This window comes from Rhinopithecus bieti, unplaced genomic scaffold (genome assembly GCF_001698545.2).
Source record: "Rhinopithecus bieti isolate Rb0 unplaced genomic scaffold, ASM169854v2 scaffold_15336, whole genome shotgun sequence".
Lineage (NCBI taxonomy): Eukaryota > Metazoa > Chordata > Mammalia > Primates > Cercopithecidae > Rhinopithecus > Rhinopithecus bieti.
Genome location: NW_016808678.1, coordinates 2,366,259 through 2,378,656, shown reverse-complemented (window position 1 = coordinate 2,378,656; position 12,398 = coordinate 2,366,259). Strand labels below are relative to the sequence as shown.

At 39.1% G+C, this 12,398-nt stretch overlaps 1 protein-coding gene across 6 annotated transcripts in view; it reads right to left on the bottom strand.

Annotated features, from left to right (window-relative positions):
• The window catches only part of RHBDD1 (rhomboid domain containing 1), a 164,225-nt gene that overhangs the window by 77,057 nt on the left and 74,770 nt on the right, over positions 1-12,398 (bottom strand). For all 6 annotated transcript variants that reach the window (XM_017887018.1, XM_017887024.1, XM_017887020.1 and 3 more), the window contains exons 4-6: positions 10,611-10,699; positions 8,626-8,682; positions 2,877-3,020 (exon numbers count right to left, since the gene is read on the bottom strand). In XM_017887018.1, coding sequence (XP_017742507.1) covers positions 2,877-3,020; positions 8,626-8,682; positions 10,611-10,699 — 290 coding nt within the window. The remainder of the gene's footprint in view (positions 1-2,876; positions 3,021-8,625; positions 8,683-10,610; positions 10,700-12,398) is intronic.

Genomic DNA, 12,398 nt, shown 5'->3' with positions numbered 1-12,398 from the left:
TTAGTATATATTTCAATACCATTTATTGTTAAGCAGGGAAAATTAATATTAATGACATATTAATTTAATAATAAACACATTTTTTTTCTAAGGAAACATCTCAAAAATCTACTCCAACTTCCTTCTGACTCCCAAAATGTAAGACCCTTCCTTTGTACCTAGATTCAAGTCTCTAAAATTGCTCTAAAATCATCAAGATCATCAGAGGATGCTTTCCTATTTCCTCTACAGATCAAGGTCATCAGAGGATGCTTTCCTATTTCCTCTACAGATCTTCCATGCTCATGTCTCTCAGCCCAAATTACTGAAGGAAGTCATTATTTTCTCTCTCTTTCTAAAAAAAACACCCGTACTACTAGTACTAACTTCCTGTATAGTTACTTATGGGGGCATATAGCAACGCTTTAGAAATAAAACTACAAAAAGTAAGCTTGCCCTCTTGCGTTTCCTTTCTCTTACTACATTTAACACGGGAGGTTTTCTATGTCTCACATTCAAATATTCTCACCCGGGCTACCTAATTTTCCCTCTGATTTTCATCACTCTTTATGAAGGTTTGCTACTTTAGAATACACATTTTCTTAGCCGAAGGTAATAATCAGATGATGTCCCCCAAATATAAATCCAAATCTTTCCTTTAATGCTGTGTTCTTTGGCTCTTGGGACTTTATCTGAAGTCAGCCTAGATGGGGATAGAGACAGGCTGTATGAAGTCCACGCTGAGAAGTTTTGCCCTGCCCTACGTGTCCCGTAGTATTTCATGGATAGCCCAGTGGTGATTAAACCTCTATGTGCACAGGAATAACCATCAGAATTTGTTAAAATACAGACTGTGGGCCCTTACCCCGGATTTCAGGATTCCATGGCTAAGGCATGCTTTTGAATGACTGTGATATTGGCAGTTCACTGACTACATGTGATACAGTGATTACAAAAATGGCTACAGTTCTCCACCTCTCCCTCTATCCGTAACCATTGCATGTGACTTTGCTGTTCCTCCAAGAGGTGGAGACTATCTCCCTATCCCATGAATCTGAGCTAGTCTTGTTACCTGCTTCAGCAACTGTATACAGAATACAGTGGAACTGACACTGTGCCAGCATAAGACTTGTTGATTTCTGCACTCTCCTGTAAACCTTATGCTGTGGCCTGGTGAATGAGCCCAGGCTAGCCTGCTGGATGAGGAATGAGGCGTGGCATACCACCACCATCAGTCAGGCAGGCATGGAGAGGAAGCCACCCTAGAGCAGCCAGACCCCAGCAGACCACTGCAGACACCTTAGCTCGCTAGCCAAAATCGGCTAAGCCTGGCCCAGCTGCTTCACATACTCACAAGCAAGAATAAATGTTTACTGTTTAAATCCATGAGTCTCAGGGTGATTCTTTACACAGTGATAGATTACTGATATATCATCACAGTTCTGAAACTCTTCACCTGAGAAACACAGATTTATGCCTTCCTCTCCACTTCCCCTGCCACCTTCGTAATTTAGGCTTTCCTTTCTTGTCCAGGTTACTGCAATATAGTCTTCCAACTTGTCTCCCTGCTTGTTGTCATTCCCCACCTCCAAGCACACTGTTGCTGCTAAGACTGCATTCCCTAAAGTCAGAAATTATATTGTTATAATTTATGTACTCTCATCATCTGCATAATGCTTGGTACCCGACGGGTGCTCAATCTTGTTTGCAGAATGACTGCTACTACCAGATTCTTATAACAGAGCTCTGACCACATCAGTCTCCATGTAGACCTCTATTGGCATTTATACCACATACTAAATCCACTTTCCATCCGGCCTATTTAATTCTAGAACCCCTGTGATCCAGCCCCAGCCTAGCTTCCCAATCTTCTTCCCTTTCTTCTCTTATTGTCCATTCAAAAGTGAGGGCTGGCAGAACATGACCCTAACTTCTATGCTGATACTCAGACTTCTACAGAGAATGCCCGTCCACAGCTCTTCAAGTTCTACCCATCCTTGAAGGTCCAACTCAAACGCTATCTCCTCTGTGAAAATCTGATATTTCTAGGTATGACAAAGCTCACCATCTTCTCCCTACCTCTAGCACTTAGCTTGAGCCTCTCTTAGTCACCTGATACTAGGGTTACCTGTGTGGTATCACATCTAGTAGGCATACGCCCAAACACAGATGGTCAACTTTTTGAGGGTAGGTTCCACCTTTTACCACAGTGTTCCCTATTGTACCTACCACTGTACATGAAACATAAAACTTTAACAAATGCCCTTTAAATGAATAGCTGATTTTTAGTCACTACTCAAACAATAAAAACAGTAATTCCCAAACTCATAATCCAAACCTAGAACAAAGACGGCAGAATAAATACAGCGTTTTTTCAGATACCGGTTTGTAAAAGAAACTCCTGGAAAGCCTGTTCAAAATACAAATTTCTAGGCTCTACCCTCAGGCAGATTGGTTCAGCAGAAGTCAAACCTGAGCTTGAATTCTTAGCCCATGTGATGTTGAAGGAGATTTGTGGAAGGTTTATGGGCAATATTTTGATACTTAGTGACACTGAGCCTTCTTTACACATATGAATTCCAAAGAAAATCTCTTTTTTTAATCATGCATCTAAGAATTTTAAGGTTCTTGACTTTAATGCCAAAGCATCGAGTGCAGCAGGCCTATAAAAAGAACCACTTTAACAATACATACCCAGTCTGGCACCTTACTAGCTTAGGTTGCTGGGAATATGGCATCACACCCCATTCTTTGTAATCACAATCTGCACACATTTTTCATCTACGTATCCTTTTTCTGAACTATTTAAAATTTAATTTGCTACAAATAGCCCTTTTTCAGGCTACCTTACCACAAGAGGTATGCTTTAAAATAACTGAAGGGCACAAGACTCCTACCTCGGTCCCAGAGGCTGGCTCGCAAAGCTCTCTCAAGCTGTTCTTCTTCACTCAGTCCTGCTGTGTACGTGTCATAGTTCCCAGGTGCTTCTTCATAGTGACCCGGCCTGCCATGCGGGTAATAATCCTGATATCCGGAGCTGCCTACAGGCACAAGGAAAAGGTTCTAGAACACAGCTATGGACTGTTGTTTTATACTTCCTGTTTTGTATAAGCAAAGACAAGCAAGTAAGGCACAACATTATTTTAGGTATAATAATTATCCTCAAAATCAGAAAAGATGCCAAATGGTGATCGTCTTGTCACTGTATCCTCAGTGCCCACCATGGGGCTGGACACGAATGAGTCCTTATGTGCTAAAGAGGAAAGGAGATATTAATTCAGAGGGTAGTCAGAAGTCCTGGGGAAGAGACTGGAATGAGCTATTGATATATGGAGTGGATTCTTTCAGCTTACAGCTATTCAATACTTGGAGAGTTTTCAGTGAACTCCTGGCTTGAGTCAAGAGAATGGTGGAAACAATAGTTAATAAAGTCTTAATGTCTTGTTGCTCTGTACAATGAGGGGCAGACCAATGTTTCATACAGATCCCACAGAATACTTCAGACAATAACAACATTAAGATGCAGCCAGTTTCTCTGCAATTGTAATTCTACGTCAGAGATTATAGTTCCCCCCAAAAAAGGGTTTCTAGATAAAACAAGAAAGAAAATACAACTTCAAAGAAAAATAGTTGCTAGATAAAACAAGAGAGAAGAGACAACTTGGTCATTAAATAATGCTTTAGGTACCAAACTTAGGTACTCCATTAATAAAGGTCAATAACAGAGAAAAGTTCATTTTTACAAGATATTTCCATTGATCTTTTCAGTTTGAGTTTATTCCTTACATTTTCTTTAACTGCCAATAGTTAGAGAATTTGTTTGGAAGAGATTTTTGTTCCCCACAGAAGGTTACCAATCTCATTCTGGCATAAAGAGAGAGAAGTAAAACAGTCNCAAAGAAAATAGTTGCTAGATAAAACAAGAGAGAAGAGACAACTTGGTCATTAAATAATGCTTTAGGTACCAAACTTAGGTACTCCATTAATAAAGGTCAATAACAGAGAAAAGTTCATTTTACAAGATATTTCCATTGATCTTTTCAGTTTGAGTTTATTCCTTACATTTTCTTTAACTGCCAATAGTTAGAGAATTTGTTTGGAAGAGATTTTGTTCCCCACAGAAGGTTACCAATCTCATTCTGGCATAAAGAGAGAGAAGTAAAACAGTCTGTTTGATTTTTTTCTCTTCTTTCCTGCCATTATTATATTCTTTGAAATTGATGCTTCAAATATTTAAATAATGTGGTTTGGATTGCTGATGAAGATTCCTAACCTTTACTATGAGTCTTTGTGACAGATCTCCATATTATCCCACAGTACAGCAGTACAGGCCTGAGTTAGAGCTTTAATAAGGCTACAGAAAAAAATCACAATCCAGTCAAAAGAGGAACATTGAATGGTAGAATCTCACTAATTGAGATTTCATGCTCAGAATTTTTCATAGTTGGTCCTGAGGCTATTTAAAATTTACTGTTGTATTGTTTATGAATATTTACCTAATATGCAAGATTAAAAGGGAAACTGTTAATCGGCACTCTAGTAGACTTCATTTTCATATAAACAACGAATAACAAAACACACTAGTTTCAGCTGATAGCCTAATATAATTATGTTTATATAAATATTGGTCATGAAAAGTAGTTGTGTCTATTGATGTTTTTAGAACAGCTTTATTGAGATATAATTGACATCCATACAATTTATCAATTTAAAGAATACAACTCAGTGGTTTTTAGTATATTTTAGAGTTGCACCATCATTACCACAATCAATTTTGGGCATTTTCATCACCCCCAAAAAGAAATCTGTACTCTTTAGCTAACAATCCTCACCCGCCCATCCCTTCTCCAGCTCTAAGTAAGCACTAATCTACTTTCTGTCTCTACAGAATATGCCTATTTCGGATAACTCATATAAACAAAATAATGTAATATGTGACATTTTGTGTCTAGCTTATTTCACTTAGTACATTTTCCAGGTTCATCAATTTTGTTATATTTATCGGTACTTCATTCTTTTGTATGGGCAAATAATATTCCACTGTATAGCTTATACCACATTTTGTTTATCCATGTGTCAACTGATAGACATTTGTATTATTTCTACCTTTTGACTATTATGAATAATGCTGCTACAAACATTTGTGAGCAAGTTTTTATATGGACATACGCTTTCATTTCTTTTGAGTATATACCTAGAAGTGGAACTGCTGCATCACATGGCAATTCTGTTTAAATATTTGAGGAATCACCAGAATGTTGTCCAAAGTAACTGTACCATTTTCTATTCCTACAAGCAGTGTATGTGGGTTCCAATTTCTCCACATCCTCACCAACACTTGCTATTACTTGCCATTTTATTCACAAACATCCTAGGGCATATGAAGTGGTATCTCACTGTGGTTTTGATGACTAATAATGTTGAGTGTCATTTTATGTGCTTATTGGCCATGTGTATATCTTCTTGGAGAAATGTCTACCTAGATCTTTTGTCCATTCTTAGTGATTGTGATAAAACTCTTCTAACTTGATTCTATTTTACTGAATGTCCTTGAAAGTAAAAGAAAAAGGAATGATTTAAATAAACATTAAATCAAATTGTTTAGGATTTTGGAGACTAATTCTGAAAAGCCTTGCCCCAGTGCAGTAAACATTAATGAGGATTTACTAAATACCTCTAACAACCCAACTTTCATATTTTCTCTCACCTGTTTCCCATGTCAAAATATTAACATTATTGATATTTAAAACAGGAAAAGGAGACAAGTACATTTTCCAAATCCTCACAATGGCTTAAAACTGAACTTGGATCTTACCATTTTAAATATGAACACTTATTCTTAAACTGGTCTCTATCCAATAGAATCAGAAAATTCAGCCCCATTGCTGCGTTGGGGAACACCCAGCCAGCAAGTTTCAGACCTTGAGAGTAAAGGAGACCGTGGTAGTGTTTTACAAATCTTATTTTCATTCCTTATCAAAACAAAAAAAAAAAGACCTTTCACGCGAGGACAAATGGTAAAAACACAATTAATATATCTTCTCCACAAAGAATCAAAGAAAGTGGCAACCATTCTGCAACACTAATAGAATATTTATAGAGACGTCACTGAATAGCATGGGATGCTTCAGCAATCCCTGCATAGAGAAATGGCCCAATTCTCTAAGAGTGCCAATTATTTTACTGGAATACAAAAAGTATATTGGGTAATTTCCCACACGGCTCATTATCACTTTCAAACCCCTGTGGAAAGCCATTCTGTTATGTAAGATCTAAACAGCATTTCTACCTATCTACCCCCAAAAATGCTCAGTTAATTCAAAAGTCAAAATAACCCAAGGTCTCTGAATATTTGCTCACCATGTAGAAATTATATATCTACACAGAGTTTTAATTGCCAGATACACATGTGATGATTTGAGGCAACATTTTCTTGATGTAGAAAAACATTTTTCTTCATGCTATTTCTTATTTTAAAATAATCTAGCAGTTCTTCAATGAAATAAAATCAACAACTCTAAACATCTGAATATTATAAAAACAAATTTGGTACTTGTCAGACAAAACATGGGGAAAGAAAATGGGAACGCTTTGGTGCCTTAAATCAGAAAGACCAGTGTGGTTAAACGTTCTGTATCATCGATCATAAATCATCAACAGGACCCAAAATCTCATCAATATCTATTATCATGAAAACAGGTCTCCTCCCATAGGACCCAAAATTTTCTATGGCTGTTTCACTGGCCCAGTGAGACGTTTTAAAATCTTCATAATAAACATTCCTGGAAAAACCTAGCAATCAAACAAATAAGATAAATAAATTTAAATTATGTCCTGAGAGGAATACTAGTTTAATTTTTTTTTTTTTAGTTGCATACTTAGGCTCTGTAGTAAAAGAAAATCTGGTTATCATTATTCTATTAACTACTCCATCTGTTCCTTATACACATACCAGGATTTCATGGCAAAGGAGATCAAGAAACACCACCAAGATTAGAAAATTGGTAACAGCTTTTAAACATTCATGAGGTTCTTCGACCTATAAAGACTTTCCAGCTAAGGACAGCCATATTAAGAATAAATCATTACTTGTAAGATATACATATGCTCTCATAAAAGTTCCCTAGATGACCATTAGCATAGCCACCTGGCCTTATGTAGCTCTGCCTTTGAAGAAAACCAATCACTTCAGAGAAAGGCATGTAACTATGGTAATCTCACAGAGGTTAAAAGAGGTAAAAAGGGCTTTTTATTTTCGCCCTTCATTCTCTGGTCTCTGTGACTGTGCTCCTTCCATATAAGAAGGAAAGAAGCTGTTCTCTTCAGTTCTCTTTTTTAAAAAATAGAAAATAAATGGAGTGCAAAAGAGAGAGAGAAAAGACAGTAAGTGGAAGTGCCCTATTTTGTAAGGTTAAACTGACAGAGTGTCAATCTCATATCCTTACACAGTAGAAAAGGCAGGAGCTAGCAATAAGATTCTATTGGAACACCCCCATACCCACTTGTTTACACATTGTCTATGGCAGCCTTCATGCTACCAGGACAGGTTAACTAGTTGCAGCAGAGACTATATGGCCAATAAAGCCCTTATTGCCTGCAATATTAGCTGTTCGGTCCTTTAAAGAAACCGCTGCTAGTCTCAGCTTTAAGCTATAGTGGTCCTCAATTAATATAAACAAAAACACATATGCTCTAACAAACAGCCATAGACTGGCTGGCTTAAGCAACAGAAATTTCTCACAATCTGGAGGCTGGAAGTTTATGACGCCAGCATGGTCAGTTCTGGTGAGGACCCTCTTCCAGGTTGCAGACTGCTGACTTCTTATATCCTCATGTGGCAGTGAGGAGGCTAAAGAGCTCTCGGGGGTCACTTTTACAAGGACATTAATCCCACTCATGAGGGCCCTACCCTCATGACCTAATTTTTTCCCCAAATCCCTACCCTACTAAAATCATCACATTAGGGGTTAGGATTTCGACTTATCAATTTGGGGAGGGGCACCATCAGTTCATTGCATTAAGACATGAGTGTCCCAATGGCCATGGCTAACACCCGGCTGCCAGGCCTGATCTAAGATACTACCATGTAGCCATCCCAGACTGGAATGCAAAGGCTTTAGCCTAAAATAGGTCTTATGCTTTTAACAGCAGGTCCTTTCTATCTATTTACACAGACACTTAGAAAAATACATTCTTCCTCATTAAGTGACATGGCATTTATTAGAGGCATGCCTATTTTAGCATCTTAGGGTATGCAAGGGCTTCCTGAATATACATGGGATGGGCTGTGGAGAACTATATACCTAAAACCAACTCCTAACACTTTCCCAGCAGTTGAGTCTCAGACTGAGACTCGAAGCACCAAGGTCTAATATGAATCTTATCACACATGAGAGACCTCCTATCAATCATACCATGTTTTCATGTCTGAGTTACCTCCTTCCCTGGCATTCCCTACCAACCCCACAAATATGCTCCCTAGGTTACCCCTCCAACTAGCTTCCAGGCATGTTAGAGGCACAGTTATATAACGTGTGAATGACTCCACCACAGCATCAACTAGTAGTATCCTAAAATACTCTGTAGAGCTGAACACTATAATTTTAAAAATAAGTTAAAATTTATTAAATGAAATAAAGTGCTTACCTGAACTATTAAAGTAGTATTGCTGTCCTGGGTAACCAACATTGGAGGAAAAACCCCCTAAACATAAAAGAAATAAATATTTTAATGGCAGCCATAAAGTTTTAAATGCTAATTGTTCCAGTAATTAGGAACTTCTCTGGGACAAAGCCCAAGGTCATTTCAAATGATTTCTAAACACTTATTAAAATAAACTCCCTTTTGTTTGGGGGTCAACTCGACAGGGAAAAGAATGTATGTGTGTGTGTGTGTGTGTGTGTGTGTGTGTGTGTGTGTGTTTGGGGGTGGGGAGTGGAAAATGAAACCCTAATTTACACTCACTGAAGTTCCTTAGTCTTTGCCTGCCAAAGTACCAAGGCTCAGCTTCGATGCCTCTGTATAAGCAGAGACGCTCTGGCTAAATGGAGAACCTTCCTCAAACAAGGGTGTTAGGAGAGCCACGTTCCTTTCCCTTCCTAGGGGACTTTACCCTTTCTTGTCCCTATAGAAGGCAGTAGGACTGTCTACTCAGTCAATTTGGCACGGCTGAATGAAATGAGGGAGGGAGGGCCAAGGACCACACCCTCAGGGCGACCCTCCTTTTCCAGGAGGCATCAGATGGCAGCTTCCACATGCTGGGTCATTTTCCATGGGGTTCCTGTGTGCTTCAATTCTCAGCTCGCAGAAAAAAGGCCAAGTGTGCAGGCTATTTGCAAACTGCACTGAGTGTTCTAATTTTCCCATTTAATTTTCTATCGTATTTATTACTTTGAAAATAGAGTGCTGTAAAAACAAGTCTCCATTCATTTTTTAAGGCTGTTAAAACTAAGAGTTTAAATGTTATAATTATGGGGAAAATCCTGTTTAAAAATTAAAGTACTTGCTTAAATTTCGTAACATGTCTGCAAAAAGCTTTACTAACCACTTCATCATGAGACACAGAAAAAAGAAACAAGACATTAAACTTCCGAGAATCATCTCTTTTATCAGTACTAATGAGTATTAAATTATATTGAAAATATAATAAAACTAGACATTTTCAATAAATGAAGTTCCCACTGCCTCCTCTAAGTACATACAGTGGAAGCACATTAATAAGCCAATGCGGGAAAATGAGAATCTGCTTAGATGCAACACAGCCTGTAAAAACCAACCAAAAGTGAATACGACCTGCTAATAAAGGTGCCAGGGCAGTGCCTGGAAAGCTTTCTAATATCATGAATATTATATGGTTCTCAAGAAAACCAGTCATCAGCACAAACTGTGAAAAAATTATTTACGGTTCAAGAAAAGGTAAAATAGTCTCAGAAGCTCTCCCATGAATAAAAGATGAAATAGTGGAACTCACTCTATAAAACAAGTGTTTGCAAACCAGTTTTCTTACAAGTCAAAATGAAAATCGCATTTAAAATTAAGAGGTCTAAAAAATATAAGTATTTCTAAATAAAATATTTTCACTGAGTATGAATTTGAAGGGAGAAACAACATTTTAAAAAGCAGGAGCTAAGCTTCAAGCAGTAACACACTTGGTTTGGCCATGCATGAATGTATGGCTCATCCACCGAGGACCTGGTCATCAGTCTGAATTCTTTAAAATACTGGCCATGCACTTCAGTCCAGGCTTCGTTTTCTTTTTCAACTTTGCCTTGCACATATATTAATTCATGGACTATTACAGAAGAATGCATTCTTTTAAACGCACTTTAGTTCTCTGCATTCTTTAGGAAATCATGGTTTTCTGCGGGTAGCATTAAGGTTGAGGGTATAAATGCATCCTGATATTTGTCCCCTAAGAAAGTATCAGATTGAAAATTTAAGTGTGCAGCCTCTTTTGTGGAGCAACGTAAAGAATTGCACTGGTTGTTTTACCTTTTGGTTTAAAAAGAAAAACAGGCATATTAGGGAATTCCTGAGCTGAACCACAGGGAAACTTGGGGTTGCTCCTGTTCACATTAAAATGAAGATGAAAGTCCAGCTTGTTGTCATGCCAAAGGTGTTTTATTCTGTACCTGCAAGTGCTTCCATCATTTTCTTCAGAGGCCCTTGAGTGTACATTAGTCCAACAAGAATCCCAGCCAGATGCCCAGCGAAGGAAGTCCTAAGAGGGAAGGAGACCCTTTGTGAGTGTTTTGTTCTGCTGCTGATCAGAGACATTCTGTCTCCTCATTAGCCCAGTGCATGTCAAGTAGTCACAGTCCGCAGGCTTTGTTCCACATCACGTCTTTTATGCTAAGCTGCATTTAACTCAGTCCAAAGAACAATTATGTCCCACCTTAAAAAAAAAAGCACAATGAGTAACCACCACCACATGTTTCAAATGCAACACCCCTCCTTAAACAGGGGAAGTGGGTTGGCTCCTGCAGAACAGCGGAAGCATTTTGTCAAGACAAGTCATTACACTGCTTTCTGTTTTTCTCTGTACCTCTTATCACAAAACATAAATGGAATCAGTTTTCTCTGTTTGGCATTAAATCTGGAATTATCCAGCCATTGTGAGGGATGATGTCCATCTGTGTTATAGCAGGGCAGACTGCTACAGTTTTCTACACCATAGATGAGTGAAGCAGAGAGCAAGTGAAACTCAGCAAAAGGAACTGAGATGCCCACCTGCATCCACCAAAGTTGTCTTCATATTTATCTTCCAGTCACTCAGAACAAAGAAACACAAATTTAAATTTCAAACTTGAAAGATGACTTAGGGCATGAAAGTGGTTTAACTCTTCTTAAACTGGCATCTAAAAGTGGCAATCACTTATAAAATCTATTTTCAGAGATCTACTTTGACCCAAGTGGCAACACTCTTTGTGGAGTTCCCTGGCTGAATGATCTCCCACCCAGCCTGAGTTTAAGAAATTACTGGGGATTCTCAAAAACCTCTGCATGTTACCACAAAAGCGGAGTTGGTGGGGGGGGGATCCCTACACAATGAGCTGTTCTTTATGCACTTGACCTCCATTTCCAGCTGCCCGCCGCCCTCTAGATACCCCCGCGCACACATGCACACATCCACTGACACCTTAAACTAGGCTTTTCTGGTGTGCCACTCCCACTTCCCCTTTGTAATGCCTCTCATACTCCTCCCAGCCTTCCCATTCCTACTGCCACAACCACGCTTACTGCCATCTGAACTATTTGGAAATGCCCAGTATTGGGCACAGAGTGAACCCCAGATGAATGTGTGTTGAATGAGTAAAATAAATGAAAGAGAATCATCCAGCTGGTCTCCCTGAGAGCCGGCTCTTGCTCTCCAGTGCATCCAACACACAGCCATCAGTTATCCTCCTAAGGCAGAAGGCAAGTGGCGTCACTGCCATCCTCTGAAATCCACTGGCTCTCACAGAATACTCCAGTGTGTGTTCAAGCCCTTCCAACACTTGGCCTTGCTCATCTCTGCAAAGTCAGAGGGTGGAGACCCTCATCGTCTACTACATCCATTCCCACACGCCCCACTGTCACATCCCCCAAGCACTCTCTGGCCACAGGCTAAGCCAAATGGCACCTCTGTCAAAAAATCCCACCCCAGTTGAAGAGTCGCTCTTTCCTTCTCCTCCCTCCCCTCAGAGTCGCTGCTCCTAATTTATTATGGCACGAAGCCAGTCTGCTGGTGGCAAAGTGCTTACACGTCTGCCTGCCCGTCTGTCTCTCTCTATCACACATAAACTCCCTGAGGGCAGCAATGGTATCTCATTCATACATTACACAAAATTAGAAGCTTAAAAAAAAAAAAAAAAAAATCAAGCAAATGAATGCATTCCCACAGCCTGGAATAGTGACCTCTCATTCTGGAAGGTGGGAAA